Source organism: Alligator mississippiensis, chromosome 9 (genome assembly GCF_030867095.1).
Source record: "Alligator mississippiensis isolate rAllMis1 chromosome 9, rAllMis1, whole genome shotgun sequence".
In the NCBI taxonomy this organism is placed as follows: domain Eukaryota; kingdom Metazoa; phylum Chordata; order Crocodylia; family Alligatoridae; genus Alligator; species Alligator mississippiensis.
The window spans coordinates 75,016,124-75,032,467 of record NC_081832.1 but is presented as its reverse complement, the minus strand read 5'-3'; the positions used below and the strand labels follow the sequence as shown (position 1 = coordinate 75,032,467).

General features: G+C 58.9%; 1 protein-coding gene across 4 annotated transcripts in view; it reads left to right on the top strand.

Moving 5' to 3' along the window:
- The window catches only part of PDGFRB (platelet derived growth factor receptor beta), a 43,483-nt gene that overhangs the window by 15,390 nt on the left and 11,749 nt on the right, over positions 1–16,344 (top strand). For 2 of the 4 annotated variants that reach the window (XM_014597592.3, XM_014597594.3), the window contains exons 2-14: positions 4,871–4,956; positions 7,749–8,045; positions 8,987–9,253; positions 9,919–10,049; positions 10,176–10,350; positions 10,480–10,672; positions 10,895–11,010; positions 11,622–11,745; positions 12,907–13,115; positions 14,121–14,218; positions 14,546–14,678; positions 15,531–15,635; positions 16,195–16,305. In XM_014597592.3, coding sequence (XP_014453078.2) covers positions 4,905–4,956; positions 7,749–8,045; positions 8,987–9,253; positions 9,919–10,049; positions 10,176–10,350; positions 10,480–10,672; positions 10,895–11,010; positions 11,622–11,745; positions 12,907–13,115; positions 14,121–14,218; positions 14,546–14,678; positions 15,531–15,635; positions 16,195–16,305 — 2,011 coding nt within the window. In that variant the 5' untranslated portion in view covers positions 4,871–4,904. Of the gene's footprint in view, positions 1–295; positions 539–3,225; positions 3,339–4,870; positions 4,957–7,748; positions 8,046–8,986; positions 9,254–9,918; positions 10,050–10,175; positions 10,351–10,479; positions 10,673–10,894; positions 11,011–11,621; positions 11,746–12,906; positions 13,116–14,120; positions 14,219–14,545; positions 14,679–15,530; positions 15,636–16,194; positions 16,306–16,344 lie in introns of those variants that run through there. The other 2 variants (XM_019478530.2, XM_014597593.3) reach the window with 2 other exon arrangements.

The window sequence follows — 16,344 nt, the reverse complement described above, 5'->3', positions numbered from 1 at the left end:
AAAATCCCCTGGAAAATTGAGTGTTGGGGTGCTTATTAACATTTTCAGAAGTTAGGGGGTACTTGCTACTTAAAAGGTTGAGAAACACTGCTGTCGGGTAGACTACAGCCCTGCGGGAGGGAACCAGCAGCCCCGGAGAAAGCTGCTGCTCCTGCACGGCCCCGCGCCGAGCTGAGCCCCTCGCTCGTTCAAAGGCACATTGTCAGCTGGCTTGTACAGAGGCCGCCAAGTGCCTGCATTTCCAATCCAGCCGGAGCTGCATCCCGGAGCCAAGTGACCTCCCATCTCCTCTCCCAGCCAAATTCCTCTTTCAGAATAATAAACAGTTCAGCTCAAAAAAAAAAATCCCCTAACAGGCTGCTAACGATTTTCCTTCCCTCCCCGAGGCCTGGAGGCAGCCTCGCGCTGCTCTGGGGGGACTGGCGAAAGAGGGAAGCTTGCTGGAGGTGCGGGGAGGTCCGAGACCGCCGTGGGTTGAATCCTGCTCTCGCCCTGGCACCGGCCCCCGAGCTCAAGGCGGCAGGAGGCACGTGAATAGGTAGGGAGGCTCCAGGGTGGTTTCCCAATGAGGACCTCGCTTGATGGGGAGAGCTGGGGCAAAGGAGAAGCAAAGGGTGTCACAACCTCTGATGCCTCCTCCTTGCCTCATTTCTCCCGGCTGGAGCGGGGACGGCGTCCCGTGCACTGGCAGCCCTGGCTCCCAGATGGGAGACAGCAGCAGGACGGATTATGAAAGCACAGAGCCGGCAATGGAAATCCCCAAGAAACAACCTGGCAGAGCTTCGCTCCGTGCAAAACTAGCTGGGAGAAGAGCGGCCTGCCGGCCCGTGCTTGGAGGAGCAATGCTCGGGTTGCGGGGCAGCTGGAGGGGGGGCAGCAATGTAAGACCTACCGGGGGTCAAGGGCTGTCGTCTTCAATGCACGACCCAGGCCCCATGCCATCGTGATGTTTTTAAACATAATGAACTCAGGGGCTTTTCTATGGGGTGTCTGGCACTTGGGGCAAGGTTTCAGCCCCTTCCTTGCGTGGCGCAGGTCTCGGAGCAGGGTCTTTGGGGCAGGGAGGCTGCGATCCTCACCCGGCTCGTGGCACCGGGGCTCCGGGAAGAACAGCGACTATCATGAGCCTCGCTGTAACACACCGCCAGCGTTGGCAAGCCCGGCGAGTCACCGCAGCTCCCACTTCCTGAGCCGTTTCCTATCTCTCCCTGTGAGTGTCTGATGCTAATTATTTGGGTTTGATTCGAGGACGTCAAACCTGCCAGCGTTTGATGGGCTCCATGTGGCTTTTGAATGCAGCCCGGAGCTTGGCGCCGTGCGTCTGTGTCTGTGCGCGTGTGCGAGAGACGAGGAAACCCACCTTTCTGACAGCCAGACCTGGCTCTGAAGAAGACTGAGCTCTCCGTCCCCTAGAAAGGAGCCATACAAATGAAAAGCAAACACAGACAGCTTCTCCTCCACCCGTCTTCCCTGCCCCAAGGCAGAGCGGACTGGGCCAGCTGTGTTGGGAAGGGACTGGCGATCTGAAGCATTTCCTCTGGGACGGGAAAAAACCAGTGTCTGCATGTGCGGCTTGTGCCCCAGCCAGAGCAGATAAACAAGGGAGAGGTCACTGCAGTCAGCAAAACATTGCCACCCTCCAGCCCCACGCAGGAAGCATCTCCCCCTTCTTGCAAGCAGCCAGCTCCAGGTAGAGGGGGCAGCCAGAGGCACCAAGCGGCCCCCAGCGCCCGCGGGCACCGCTGCTCTGTGGGCAGATGTGGAGGATGACAATCGCAGCGGGGTTCGGCTGGTCAACTGGAGGCCTGGATGCTGGTGCCCTCCCCATGAGTGGTGTCTCCCAGGAGTGATACCCAGTGGTTTGGGGGCTGGGGGATGTGACTTGTGCGGAGAGGTTGAGGGAAGTGGGCTGGTTGAGTCTGGAGAAGAGAAGACCGAGGGGGATTGAATAGCAGCCGTCACCTCCCTGCAGGGGGTTGCAAAGAGGATGGAGCTGGGCTGGTCTCAGTGGGGGCAGATGACAGGAAAAGGAGCAATGGGCTCATGTTGCAGCAAGGGAAGTTGAGGTTGGATATTAGGAAAAACTCTCTCACTAGGAGGGTGGTGAAGTACTGGGACAGGTTACCCAGAAAGGTGGTGGAGTCTCCATCCTTGGAGGTGTTTAAGACCCAGGTAGACAAAGCCTTGCCTGGGATGATGTAGTTGGGGCTGGTCCTGCTTGGAGCAGGGGGCTGGACTGGATGTGACCTCCTGAGCTCCCTCCCAACCCTCCTTTTCTATGAGTCGGTGATCCTGCTAACATCAAAGGGTGCTCTTGGAAGAAGGCACTACCCAACCCATTCAAGAGGGATCACAGCCTGGTCCCAGATATGCCAGCCTGAACCACCCTTAGATGTCTTCTTCTCTCATATACTTCATTCCCCTGCTACGCATCATGAAGGCGGCTGAGCCACACAACTGCTTTACCATTGACACTTGCCAGGTGCTCATCCTGGGTGTGCGGGTGTGCTACACACGCGAGGAGGTGGTCAGTCGGCTGTGGTGCATCACCACCCTCACATATTGGACTTTATTAGACACAATCTTATAAAGTTTGTTAGCTGCTTTTCTAAAACAGCCTGACCAGCAAGGCCAGCTTGCTGCAGAGATTTTGGAGTGGGGCCCTCAGGACCTCGGTTATATAGGTCAGACTAGAGGATCATCACAATCCAGTTTTGGCTTTAAAACAGGTGGCCCTATTAACAATACACCTTGGTACAGATGAGATGTGAAACAAAACCCATTGTTTTTTGTGGATCTTTGGTTTTTTGTGGTGTTGCCTTTACTGCTCAGCTAAGATATACGAGGACATCTGTCTGTCTGGCATTCCCTCCATCCATGCCAACACACGCCTGTGGTGCGGCCGGTCTCTCTTTCTGTCTCCATATCTGTTCCTCTCTGCTGCTGGACCAGGTCAGGATCCTTGGGCTGGAAGACTGATGTCATCTAAGTTGGCTGCCTGAAGCCCATCTCACTCCTTTCATCTCCCCGGTGCAGGGGCTTCATCTGGGAAATGGCCCTCTGAGGAAGCAGAAAGAATCACAAGGTTTGGGGGAAAGTTGCTGAATAAGTTGTAGACCTGGCTGGCTTTTCTGGTAAATCAGGCCTTTTCAAGCCAAGCAAAAGGATAACAAAAACATCTGACGGCTGCACGTCATTTAGAAACCATTTCCTTCTGATGTCCAGCAGACAGACGCAGCTCCAGTCCCAGGTCAGCGGGAGACGGCATCTGGAGCCGGGGTCGGCAGCGTTTTGCGTGCCTCTCATCCAGCATTTCTGTGAACGCTGGCACAGGAAAGGTATCCTTCGCCAACGATATTGCAAAGGCAGCTTTTGGGATTGTCTGTTAGATCCAGATCCAAAAGAGAGCAGTCCGTTGTAGGGGAGGCAGGGAAGGTCCAGCTCACGGTAGCAGCAGAGCTTATTATACAGGTCAGACCTGGACGAGGACCCCAGGTTAGGCTGGGACTCAAGCCCAACTCTCACGACGCCGCGTCCGGGAGCTGGCTTGGGTCCCTGCGGTTCCTGTCTCGGTGCCGTCTGTGATTTCCTTCCTTTCTTGGGGACAATATTTGCTCCAGGGTATTTACTGGGGAACTTCACTCTGTGTATGTTGACTCAGTCGGGCTCCTGTGTACTCGGTCTCATGGCGTGACGTCTCCCCAAGTTTCTCCCTGTCTCTTTATGGGACAATATAGCAGTGACGGGGGAGATGGGCTGCTCCCCGCTTGCCAATGCCATGACAAGCCCCAGAGCGCAGAAGTACTGCAAGGAGACTCCAGCCCCGAAATACCTCCCAGTGCCCATGCTGGAGGGACGGGCTCCCTCTCCCGGCTCCAGAGAGCCTGGTTGCCACCTGCGCCGTTTGCTGCACAACCTCCCGGCCCCTGACTGCTTCCAGCACATCCTTCTGCTCCTTGTTTTCTTTTCCCAGGCCCTGGGTGTTGGTTTCTCGGTGCCTTCCCTTCACGTGCAATGGGACCCTCTTCCCCTGAGCTCCTTCCTTTTGTTTCTCTCCGACAAATATTTGTCCCAGCATCTGCAGAGGCAGGCGGCACTGGCTGGTTGATACCCCTCAGCGGGGATAAAGAAGGACATGAGTAGTACACTGTCCCTGGAGCAGTTATGGATGCCACCGTTCTGTGTAGGACATGTGAGCTGATAGCCAGGAGGGTTCAGTCCATTTTCTACAGAAACTATTTTGGAGGGGACAACTGGGTGTTTGAAGTGCCTGCTTTCAGCTTTGGGGTCGGAGAGTTAGAAAAGCCCAAATCTGACATTTTTTCAGCATTTCCCACCAAACAAAGGTAGACTTTTTCCAGGGAAAACCAACTCATTTCCCAAGCAGCCCTGCCACCCACCCCTGGGAGCAAAGGGAGTAGAAGCTAAGAGGCGGAGAAGTGTGGGCGAGCAAAGACAGGGCCTTCCAGCCAGGACACTTCAAAGCAAGTGAGCTTTCAAGCAGGGATGAGCAACACGGGAGGCGACTCATGGAAAGACGCGGTGAAAGCCCCGCTGGCCGGAGACGGCCGCGGAGCGGATCCAGAGTGAGGAAAGCGGGGCGGGCTCGCCGAGAGCAAGAGACAAAGCAAAGGTTGCCTAGTGCTGCGGTCTCAGCTGACCGGGGCCTCGGAAAGCTGGACAGGACTGGGAGCCTCCCAGCGCCCTGGCAGCCGGGCACGCGGCCCGCCTGGGTTTCTCCTTGGCTGCCATGGCCCTGTCTGCGTGCTTGGGAGCGGGTCCTGCCACACTGCCAGCCCGGCCCCGGGTGACCTGAGGGATCCGCTCTGGTCCCAGGATCTTTGCGCTCATTCTGGGTTGCTTTTGACAGGACGTGGCACGCAGGGCAGCTGAGCCCCGTCACCATGCCTCCTCCAGCTCCGAGGGGACCCTTCCTCCTACTCCTTCTCCTCGCAGGTGAGTGCATGATGGGGGGAGACGAACTGTGGGGGAACAGTCTGGGGGGCCAAAAGAAATAGGAACGCGGACTCGGCACCCTCCTGTGTCCGAGGCTAGTGTCACACGCTTGGCTCCTGAGACAGGGCCTGGTTCCCCTGCCCGGGGTACTCAGGCTCCGGTTTTAAGGAGCTGAGTCAGGGCTCAGCTGCCCTCACTTGCAGGGGATGGGGCAGGTACCCCGGCTTTCATTTGGCCTGGAAAGCTGCTCCCAGATCTCCCCGGAAAGAGGCCTGGCACACTGTACAAGCAGAACCGCTGCCCTGGCACAAACAGCTGGCCTCAGAAGGTCCCTTTCATTGTTCATCAGTCCCTTTCATTGCACGTGCAACCTGGCAGGGGCCTTGCAGGCGGAGGGCAGTGCCATGCTGCAGGCTGAGCTGAGCATCGTGACCCCCCTCCGCCTGCCTGACCCCGCTCCCGACAGCGGCGCTCGGGGCAGAGGGTGCAGCGCGGAAGCTGGCAGCCGTGAAGAGCTGCCAGGAAGCGACACAGGAAGCCATTCAGGAAGATGTTGCTTTCTGTATCACTTCCAAAGGATTTCCGAGAGAGTTTACTTTCACTCCTCTTTTTTTTTTTTAACCGCTGTGTTCTTCCCTCATCCACAGACCTTGCTCCCCCATGGCCCACAGGATGCACCCAGAAGGGAGGCAGTGCCCTCCCTCTCCACCTCTCACCGTTACACGCAGCGCCCTAGCTCTCCACCTCTCACCGTTACACGCAGCGTCCTAGCTCTCCACTTCTCACCGTTACACGCAGCGTCCTAGCTCTCCACCTCTCACCGTTACACGCAGCGTCCTAGCTCTCCACCTCTCACCGTTACACGCAGCACCCTAGCTCTCCACCTCTCACCGTTACACGCAGCGCCCTAGCTCTCCACCTCTCACCGTTACACGCAGCGCCCTAGCTCTCCACCTCTCACCGGTACATGCAGCGCCCTAGCTCTCCACCTCTCACCGTTACACGCAGCGCCCTAGCTCTCCACCTCTCACCGTTACACGCAGCGCCCTAGCTCTCCACCTCTCACCGTTACACACAGCGCCCTAGCTCTCCACCTCTCACCGTTACACGCAGCGCCCTACCTCTCCACCTCTCACCGTTACACGCAGCGCCCTAGCTCTCCACCTCTCACCGTTACACACAGCGCCCTAGCTCTCCACCTCTCACCGTTACACGCAGCGCCCTAGCTCTCCACTTCTCACCGTTACACGCAGCGCCCTACCTCTCCACCTCTCACCGTTACACGCAGCGCCTTAGCTCTTCATCTCTCACTGTTACACGCAGCGCCTTAGCTCTTCATCTCTCACCGTTACACGCAGCGCCCTAGCTCTCCACCTCTCACCGTTACACGCAGCACCCTAGCTCTCCATCTCTCACCGTTACACGCAGCGCCCTAGCTCTCCACCTCTCACCGTTACACACAGCGCCCTAGCTCTCCACCTCTCACTGTTACACGCAGCGCCCTAGCTCTCCATCTCTCACCGTTACACGCAGCGCCCTAGCTCTCCACCTCTCACCGTTACACGCAGCGCCCTAGCTCTCCACCTCTCACCGTTACACGCAGCGCCCTAGCTCTCCATCTCTCACCGTTACACGCAGCGTCCTAGCTCTCCACCTCTCACCGTTACACGCAGCGCCCTAGCTCTCCACCTCTCACCGGTACATGCAGCGCCCTACCTCTCCACCTCTCCCTGTTACTTGCATGACCTGCCTGGGCCCATGGAAGAGGCCGGAGGGACCCCAAGTCAGGAGGGAACAGCACAGCATGGCTGGGTTCATCTCATGACACAGCTCTTGGACTCAGGCACTCCAGGGCAAACAAGCCCACTTGTTGGGGTGTTGGGCAGCATGAGGGTCCCTCAAACCACCCTTGGTTGATATTCTATAGCCCTGGAAAGAAAGGTGCTTCACTGCCCCCTGGGCTGGCATGATGGCTTCATGTCACTGTCCAGTGAGTTTGTCCCCAAGCACCGAGTCTTAGTCCCCCACCACCACCACCATTTTCCAAATCACATCCCCGTTTACACCCTGCACGTGCACGGGCCAAGTGTTGCAGCCCGGCTGGGTGTACACTTGCCTCGTGCACACAGGGAAGGGAAGCAGCCAGCTAGCAAAAGTGCTAGCTAGTCCCTCAGAAGACCGGGGTGCTTTGCCCAGCTTTGCCACAGTCTTGCCCTTTATCCTTGGGCATGTCCCTTAACGCTGCAGTGCCTCGGTTGGCTTTGATGGGGCTAAATGCACTAAGGTGTCCCCCAAGCTCTGGCAGAGGCAGGAGCGCTGATCCAGTGGTGCTGCAGGGGCACTGTGGGCTCACGGGCATGGGCAGCACAGCTCCACTATAGACATTTCACCGGAGACTTCCAGTGCCGACTAGCGAGGTTTTAGTGCCTCTCGGAAGGGCAGGGGCTGCAGCCAGCATTGAGGAGCCCAGCCCTGGCTCTGAAGGAGGGCAGGGTGTTTCTGCAGCAAGTCCGTGGGACGAGAGCTTGTTTATGAACAGCTGGTGCCAGCTGTTGCCAGCTGTTGCCAGCAGCGGACTCACACGTGGCTCTGTGGCAGGTCCCACAAAGAGGGCGGCAGTGTTTGTAAGGCCCGTATGGAAGGAAAAGTCAGTAGGCCACGTTTAAGGCTAATATAGAGCAGAGTCTGGCTTTCAGTCCTGCTTCAGTCCGCCCTGTATGCAGCAGAAATGCTGCCAGCGGGAGCACCGCCTGGCCCCCGGGTGACTCCCCCACCCCGTCCCTCTCCCCCAGGTCTGCCGGCAGTGACTCCCGGGAGCAGCCAGCTGCACATTTCACCCAGCGACCCCGAAATCATCCTCAGCCTCTACGGCAGCTCCTCCCTGACGTGCTCGGGGGAGGCCGAGGTGGTCTGGGAGCGGGACCGGCAGCCCCTGGCCGCGTCGCTGGAGCAGAGAGACGGCGTCTTCCACAGCACAGTCACGCTCCACAACCTGACAGGCCTTGACACGGGGGAGTACGTGTGCACCTACAACCACTCCCTGGGCTGGAAGCAGGCGGAGAGGAAGGCCATCTATGTCTACGTGCCAGGTAGGAGACAGAGCACTCCCGATCTGGCGCTTGAGGAAGAGCCCTAAGTCGGAGATGGTCATGGGAAAGGCAAGGGAGGGACGCCCAGCACAGAGACCCTCTCAGGGAAGGGGAACGTGAGGGTTCAACTACATCAAAAAGGATGTAGCAGAATTAGAAAGGTCCAAAAAAGGGAAAACAAAATGATCAGAGGCACGGACCAGTTGTGACAACAGGAGAAACTAAAAAAGGCTAAGGCTCTTTTTTTTGGAAAGGAGAAGGCTGAGGGGGGATATAATATCATGTCTATAAGGTCTATAAGATCACGAAGGGCATGGACCAAGTGAACACCAAGTCCCATAATACTTGCACTAGGAGGCACCTACTAAAATGAGTTGGTGACAGGCTTAAAACTAACCAGAGAATGGACTTTTTTATGCAATGCATAGTTCACTTGTGGACTTCGTTGCCACGGGAGGTGGCGGGTTTCAAGAAGGGGGCTGGAAAAATTCATGGATGATGGATTTCTTGATGGCTGTTGAACAGAGCGGCTGGAGGAGTTTCTTCTGGCATCTCTAGCCCAATACGTGGGGGATGCCAAGCAGAGGATTGAATAGGTGGATCGCTCTAGAGATACCCAGTTTGATGCTCTCCCTGAATAACACCCACTCTGGCCACTGTCAGAAACGACGTACTGGGCTAGACACACCTTGGCCTGAGCCAGTGTGGCACGTCCTATGGTCTTATGTGTCTCTCCGGGGAGGAGCGCTGGGGAGGGGTCCCAACAGCTCAGCACACATCTCCAAGCAAAGTGGCTGCTTCTCTCTTGTCTTGTGATGATGATGATGATGATGATGATTACGGCCTGTCTGACCTGGGGGGACCCTGCACCAGCCCAGTAGACCGCCTCTGCCCCAAAGGGCCGGCAGCCCGCATAACCAGCATTTCTCTCCCTCCTGCAGACCCCTCCCTGGTCTTCCTGCCCAGTGACTCCGCGGAGTCGTTCATCTTCACCACGGGCTACACGGAGGCCACCATCCCGTGCCGCGTGACCGACCCTGCCTTCCACGTCACCCTGTACGAGAAGAAGGACGACACCCCGATCCCTGCCACCTACAACAGGCAGCAGGGCTTCAAGGGCTTCTTCGAAGACAAGACCTACATCTGCAAGGCGACGCTGGACGACCGGGAGGTGGACTCGGACAACTACTACATCTACAGCATCCAGTGTGAGCTGCCCTTTGGCTCCGCTCCTGCCGGGATGGGGCGGTCGGTATTTCATCAGCTTAAGCTTCCCTCCCCAGGATGATTAGGGGCCCCTTTCCTCAACTGCACCATGTCCCCGTGAGTTGAAGGCAGCCCCATTTGAGGCTGCTCCTCCCTCCCGCCAGCTCCTGTCCTCCAGGAAAGGGTTATTCAGACACGGCACAGTACAGAAGAAAAAGCCCAAGGCATTGCCTGGGCACCCAGCACACCCAAGACCTAGTTAAAATCGTCCCCTGCTCTTGGGTCACGGTTCCTTGCTGAAAACCATCCCGGGGAAGTTTTTTCAGTGGAGATGATGCTGATGATGCCCTGACTTCCTTGCACATCCAGCCTTCCTATGGCCTTCACAGTCAAGCTCAGGCACCAAGTGGTTTGCACAGCCACGGCCAGGGCACGGCACCTTCAAAGCAGGATCAGGGCCCTGCTATGCTCAGAGACGCAGAGACAGCCCTTCCCCCCCGTGACAAAAGACAGGCCGGCTGGGGAGTATCAGGCAGCAATGAGCAGATACCAGCACTGCCAAAGCACCAGCTGTCCCCTCTCTGCAGAGCTGCTCCTGGCAGGGTTGTCCTGCCCTGTGGAGCGCGGGGTCCTCCCTGCCGTCTCACCCCCGCTCCTTTCGTTCCAGCTTCTTCGAGCGTTAACATCTCCATCAGCGCGGTGCAGACCCTGGTGCGGCGAGGAGAGAACATCACCGTCATGTGCACCGTCAGCGGCAACGAGATACTCAACTTTAACTGGGTGTACCCCGGCCTGGAGGTGAGTGCTGGGCAGGGATCGTGCGGGCGGCTCCCCCTCTTCCCCCGGGCCTACCTGGGGCTTGCAAGACGCACCCGGCCTGTTGGCCCTGTTTCACCGTGAGGGTTTCCTCCCTTCCCTGTGCAGACGGGCAAGGTGGTGAAGCTGGTGACGGACTTCCTGCCCGGGTCCAGCCATGAGATCCGCTCCATCCTCATCGTCCAGAACGCGGAGCTGGAGGATGCGGGCTCCTACATCTGCAACGTCTCGGAGGGCTTCCAGCAGAACATGGACATGAAGGACATCACTGTCAGTGTGGTCGGTGCGTCGGGGTCATCTCTCAGGCTCCTGGGGGGTGCAGATTTCCCACCCCCAGCTCCTTGCACTGTTTTAGGGGCAGGCACCAGCCCTGCCCCGCGCTGACCTCCCTGCTCCTCCCTGCCCCGAGCAGAGCGCGGGTTCGTGAAGTTCCTCTCCGAATGGCGCACCATGGTGTTTGCCGAGGTGCACAAGAGCCCCACCATCCGGGTGCAGCTTGAGGCCTACCCCCCACCCACCATCCAGTGGCTCAAGAACAACCAGCCCCTGACGGTGAGCAGCAGCAGCGACTTCTCCATCACCACCCGGAAGCTGTCGGAAACCAGGTGAGGCGGGAGCATGGAGAGCGGCGCCCCTCCGCAGCGGGAAAGGGGGTCTCAGAGCCAGCCGCGGGCTCGGCTTGCCTTCCTGGGCCGTCCCAGCTCGGTTGTTAGCCCTGCTGTCTTGGTGCCAGCCCCAGGGCCCTGCTGTGTGGCTGCCTCTTGCCCCACGGCATCTCCTGGGCCGCCGGGTGGCTCTTCACGGCCGCGGGATTCTTCTCCCTCCAGGTACGAGACAAATCTGAACCTGGTGCGGGTGGAACCGAAAGAGGGGGGCAACTACACCATCCGGGCGTCCAACGACGACGACACGCAGCACCTGAGCTTCTTCCTGCAGGTCAACGGTGAGGAGGTGGCATGCACACCCCCATGTACACGTGTGCGCATCCACACATGCATGCACATAGATGCACACTCCCATGTACACTCGTACATCTATGCACACACATGTGTACACATGCATGCACATACCTGTACACCCCTGTGCATGCATGCACACGTATATACATGCACACATGTGTACACCCATGTGCATCCATGCGCGCATGCATATGTGCACATGCATATGCACACACGTGGCAGACCCCCAGAAGGCTGGAGCTGGAGCAGGCCCACGGGGTCCAGAGGGGGCAAACTCCTTGACATCAGTCCAGGTTTGTCCCTTCAACCCCAGTCCCCCCTCTAGCCCTTCAGCTGACAGGAGATGCCAGAAGAAGATCCCCACTGGCACTGCCCGCAATGGAAGAATCGGAGAGCTGGCACTTATGCTGCTCATCACACAGCAACCAGGAGCCTTGCAAATGGCTGGGGTGGGAGGCACTGTGGTTAGGTCCCCAGCCAGCCCAAGCCCCTTGATCAGCTCCAGCATTCATGTCTCCAGCACGCACCCCCCACCCCAGGCAGCACAAGGGGCACCTCTTACACCATGTCGCCCCTCCTCTTTCCCTGCACTCAGTCTCAGCCAAGGTGCTGGCGCTGCACGAGAACAGCACCATCAAGGGGGAGCAGAAGGTGCTGTGCGCCGCCGAGGGCATGCCGCAGCCGGAGATCAGCTGGTACACCTGCAGTGACCACAAAGGGTAAGAGGACACTGTGGCTTTCATTCTCCATGAAGAATCATGCATGCAGCACCTCCTCCCGGGGGAAGCTGGGAATGGCTTCTTCTAGGGAGACCCTCAGTCCTCTGCCCCCAAGGGTAGTCACCATCTCCCATATAGGCCAGCTGTACAGGACCGGGGATGGGATTCGCTGGCTGATGTGCCTTCTGGACTAGTTGGAGCACTCCAGCTTTAGCGCCCAAGGGGAGGAGATTGCTGTTAGCAAGATCGAGGCCTGGACTTTCATCCCACATATAATCATCATCATAGTAATGGTGATGATAAATGTCAAGGGCACCAAGTCCTGGCACAGGATCCCAGCTTCCTACTCACTGTATAGTCAGACAAAAAGACAGTCCCCTCATCCACACAACTACCACCCACGTATACTACAAGACACAGTCAGTGGAGAGAGACCGACATGCAAGGGAGCGCTGCGTGGGTCTGCGGGACGGGCGGCAGTCTCATCAAACCGGTGCACATGAACCGAGGCGTTCGTGGTGCAGTGTTGCCCTCCTCAACCACAGGCCGAGCTGGCAGGGATGCCCCTCGCACGTTCTGCCCCTCTCCTGATTGTTTTCTAATTCCCTGAAAGACCCAGACTTTTTTTAGGCCAGTGGTTGTCAACCATTTTTTAATTTGTGGACCCCTAAAAAATTTCGAGTGGAGGTACAGACCCCTTTGAACTATAAGTGTGAGTATTTACATACTTTTGGTTGATCATAGTCATCTTTCACGGACCTTTTAGACATAGTCTGGGGACCCCCCAGCGTCCGCAGAGCACAGGTTGAAAACCACTGCTGTAGGTCAGACCAAGAGCAATGGGTGCGCTCCCCGCTGCCGGCCACGACCCAGACACAGGCCTTTTGAGAGATCTCTTCCCAGTGCTACAATGGCATCATTCATCCCAGCCCAGCCATCGGTTTCTGGCTGCAAAGGATCAGGCTGGAAAGTAGCAGGCAAACAGACATGACCTGAGCCAGTGGGACTTCACGGGACCCCCCGCCCCCCACCCCATCTGTGCTGGATCAAGGGGATAAATGAATGGGGCCTGCCTGGCTGCTCTGCTGACAGGGCAGCAGGAGCATCTCTTGCCATGGCGGGTGGAGGAGACAGTCTCCCATCTGCTGCATCTCCCCCCAGACAATGCAGCCTCCAGCCCATTCAGCAGCTGGGCAATGCCTCTGAGGAGATGCAGCTGCAGACCAATGCCACGTACCACGAGGCGCTGCGGGTGTACCACGTCCACAGCACACTGCAGCTGCGCCGGGTGGACGAGCCCCTGCTGCTCCGGTGCGCCGTGCAGAACCTGCTGGGCACCAGCCACCGCGACATCAAGCTGGTGCCACACGGTAAGTCCCGCCATGCCATCCCCGCCCACCCTGGGCCATGTCCACACCGCGGTCCAGAGCACAGCCAGGTGGGTAGGGGGAGCCTGCTGAGGCCTAGATGTCTCAGCCCTAGGGGACGACCTCCTTGCATTGAGGTGGGAGAAGCCTCTGCTGATGCGCAGCCCTTGGCCACCCATGGGTGACCACCAGGGATTGCCTCACTCCCGCTATATGCCCATGGGATTAACCAGCCCTGTCCTTCCGTCCCCCAGCAGAGCTCCTGCCTTTGTCCGATGGGTGCACAGCCCCCGTCAATGCATGCAGCTGGGCCCCCGAGGTCCGGCTGAACTGGAAGGGGGTGCAGTTGCATGCATGCCTCTGACCACAGACTTTGCACCGGGACCCACGTTATCCCCCGGCTGTTTGCACTCGGGCACTAGAGGGTGCCACGTCCCCATAGATCCAGGTGCTGGGCCTCGCTTGGGGTCCTAGACGAGGGCTTGGATCCAAACAGAGCCAGCTCAGACTGAAGGGTGACCACTGCCTTTCCTGATAGACCCTCGAGGTCAGACCTCCTCCCAAAGCCCCCACAGAGCTCTCCCGTGACCAAGGGGCCGTCAGTCCCTGTAATTCCCTCCCACCCTGGCATTTGTGCCCACATCCCCTGGGGCAGGGAAGCAGACCCCTGCCCTGGGACCCGTGGCAGGGTCTGTGCTGGTGGCAGGGGGGATGGACACCCCTGGGCTGAGCCATCCTAGTGCTGGGCTGAGCCATCCTAGGGCCATGTCTCTTAGCACTTCCCGTGGGAGAAAGGCCAGCCAGGAAACACGGTCCCTCTCCCAGGAGGCCTGGCACCACGACGGCTGCCAAGGGACAGACCAGAAGCCCCAAGTGGGCCAGCTGACATGAGGCCTGTGGGGTGTGTGGCAGGGAAACTGTAATGGGGTGAGGAGAGGGCCAGAGGGGTGCATTGGGGGTGTCCGTGGCTGGAGGGAGCTGACGGCTGTCCATGGGGCGGTGTTGCAGCCTTGTCCTTCAAGGTGATCATCATCTCCGGGGTCATCCTGGGTCTGCTGGCACTCATCGTCACCTCCCTGATCATCCTCATCATCCTGTGGAGGAAGGTACGAGCTGGGAGCCCTCCCCTTGCGGAGCCTGGGGCAGGGGTCGGTCCCTCCCATTGGGCCAGGGAGCTGGCACAGGGAGCCGGGCTGCCCACGCTCTGCTCCCTGGCTGGGATGCCCAGCAGCTGGGCTTCTCGTGGGCGCAGAAACAGGGCAGACGGGGTGGTGGGGGGTGTCCCCAGCCATGGGGCACCCAGAGGATGCAGGTCATTGCCTGAGAGCAATGTATCCCAGCTCAGCTCCTCGCTCGTCCCTCCGACACCTCTCCAGACTGCGCTCCCTGCCCCCCTCACCCTGAACTCTGTCCCCGCCTTTGCCCCGCTCTAGAAACCTCGCTACGAAATCCGGTGGAAGGTGATCGAGTCAGTGAGCTCCGACGGACACGAGTACATCTACGTGGACCCCTTGCAACTCCCCTATGACTCCAGCTGGGAGGTCCCCAGGGACAAGCTGGTGCTGGGTAAGGGGAGGCAGGGAAACCCCCCCCCCACATAGACGGGCCAAGTGTGGGGGCTACGAAAGATCAGGGTGAAGTCATTCTCCAACCACTCTGAAGCGGGGCAGATGCCCGCAGCCAGGGCCTGCTGGACTGGAGGGGGCAACACACACTTGCCTGGGGTCTGTATATCCTCCTCCAGCTGTTCATCCGGGCATGTCAACAGCCACGGCTGGGACAGCAGGAGAAAGGGGGCCCTGGCTTGCAGGGCAGAGCAGAGACGCTCAGCCAGCCCACAAGGCAGAGAGCTGCGTGGCTTTGCACGGGCTGCATCATGCATGGCTGAAGGAGGATGCACCTAGTGCATGCAGTAAAACAGCTCTGCTGTTTTCCAGGGAGAGCTGGAGGGTCTGAGCATCACCAGGTAGACATCCAGGACATCCTGTGGGCTCAGTCTGGGAGGCCTGGTTCTCCCCGGCTGGGGGAGGCATGAGGCTGGGTCAAGGGGCTTAGGTCCAGAAAGCTGGGGAGACCCCAGGGCCGCTACCTCCAGGCACAGCCCAGGCCTCTGCCATGCCGCCTGCCCCCTGGCGGCCAGAGCGGGGAGGCCGGCGTCTCTCCTGGACCGGGATGCTGGGTTTTCCCTGTTATTCATGCCATGGCTGGCAGCCCGCTCATTCCAGACGGGCGGAAATCGGCCCTTGTACAAACACCATAGCTCACGGCCGCCGTCATTCCCCAAGGGACGGCTGTGGCTAGGCCGGTCAGTCCGGTAGGGAACATGCCTTTTCCAGGCAGCTGCCTTGCGGGCCCCTCCTTCCCCCGTGTGACGGCCCCTGGGGTTGCCAACGGCCTCTCGCTGGTGTTTTTCTGCAGGGCGCACGCTCGGGTCCGGGGCCTTTGGCCGTGTGGTGGAGGCAACAGCCCACGGCCTGAGCCACTCGCAGTCCTCCATGAAGGTGGCCGTGAAGATGCTCAAGTGTGAGTTTCCCACCGAGTTCAATCGCTGTCTCCCTCCTGCCAGCACTGGGCACAGTGGGGTCCGAGCCATGCCAGCTCTGGCTCTGGTCGGTCATGGCTGATCTAGTTCCCTGGCCCCTGGGTAGTGTGGCCAGAGCATGACATCTATGCATTGCTGTCATCCTTGCCCTGCCTCTCAAGGGCTAGGTTGCATGGCAGTGGCTTATCTCCCCTATGCTATTTTGTCAGCATTGGTAGGTCAGGTGTGGCGGGGGTGGAAATAGTACATCCTTTTACTGAAGCACTGGTAAAACCCCTTCTGGGCTGACAAAGGAGGTTTCTGGTGCCTGCTGCTTGGCACTAGGGGCCTCTGGCAGCAAAGCTGCGGTGGCAGCAGCCCCATAAGGGAGCCAAGCCCCATGTCAGAGCCAAGGTTGACATGGCAGGACCCTGGCTCCCTGCCCCAGACTCACACTGCCCCACTCTCTGATTGCCCTGCGGTCTCCACGAGGGCTGTGCCCATCTCGGAGTCGCGCCCTCACCCCTCAGACTTCATCCTGGGGGTGCCTCTGTTGCACAGCTACTGCCAGGAGCAGCGAGAAGCAGGCCCTGATGTCGGAGCTGAAGATCATGAGCCACCTGGGGCCTCACCTGAACATCGTCAACCTGCTTGGAGCCTGCACCAAAGGAGGTACCTCCTGCCTCCCCCTTCCCTCACCTGGAAACCCCT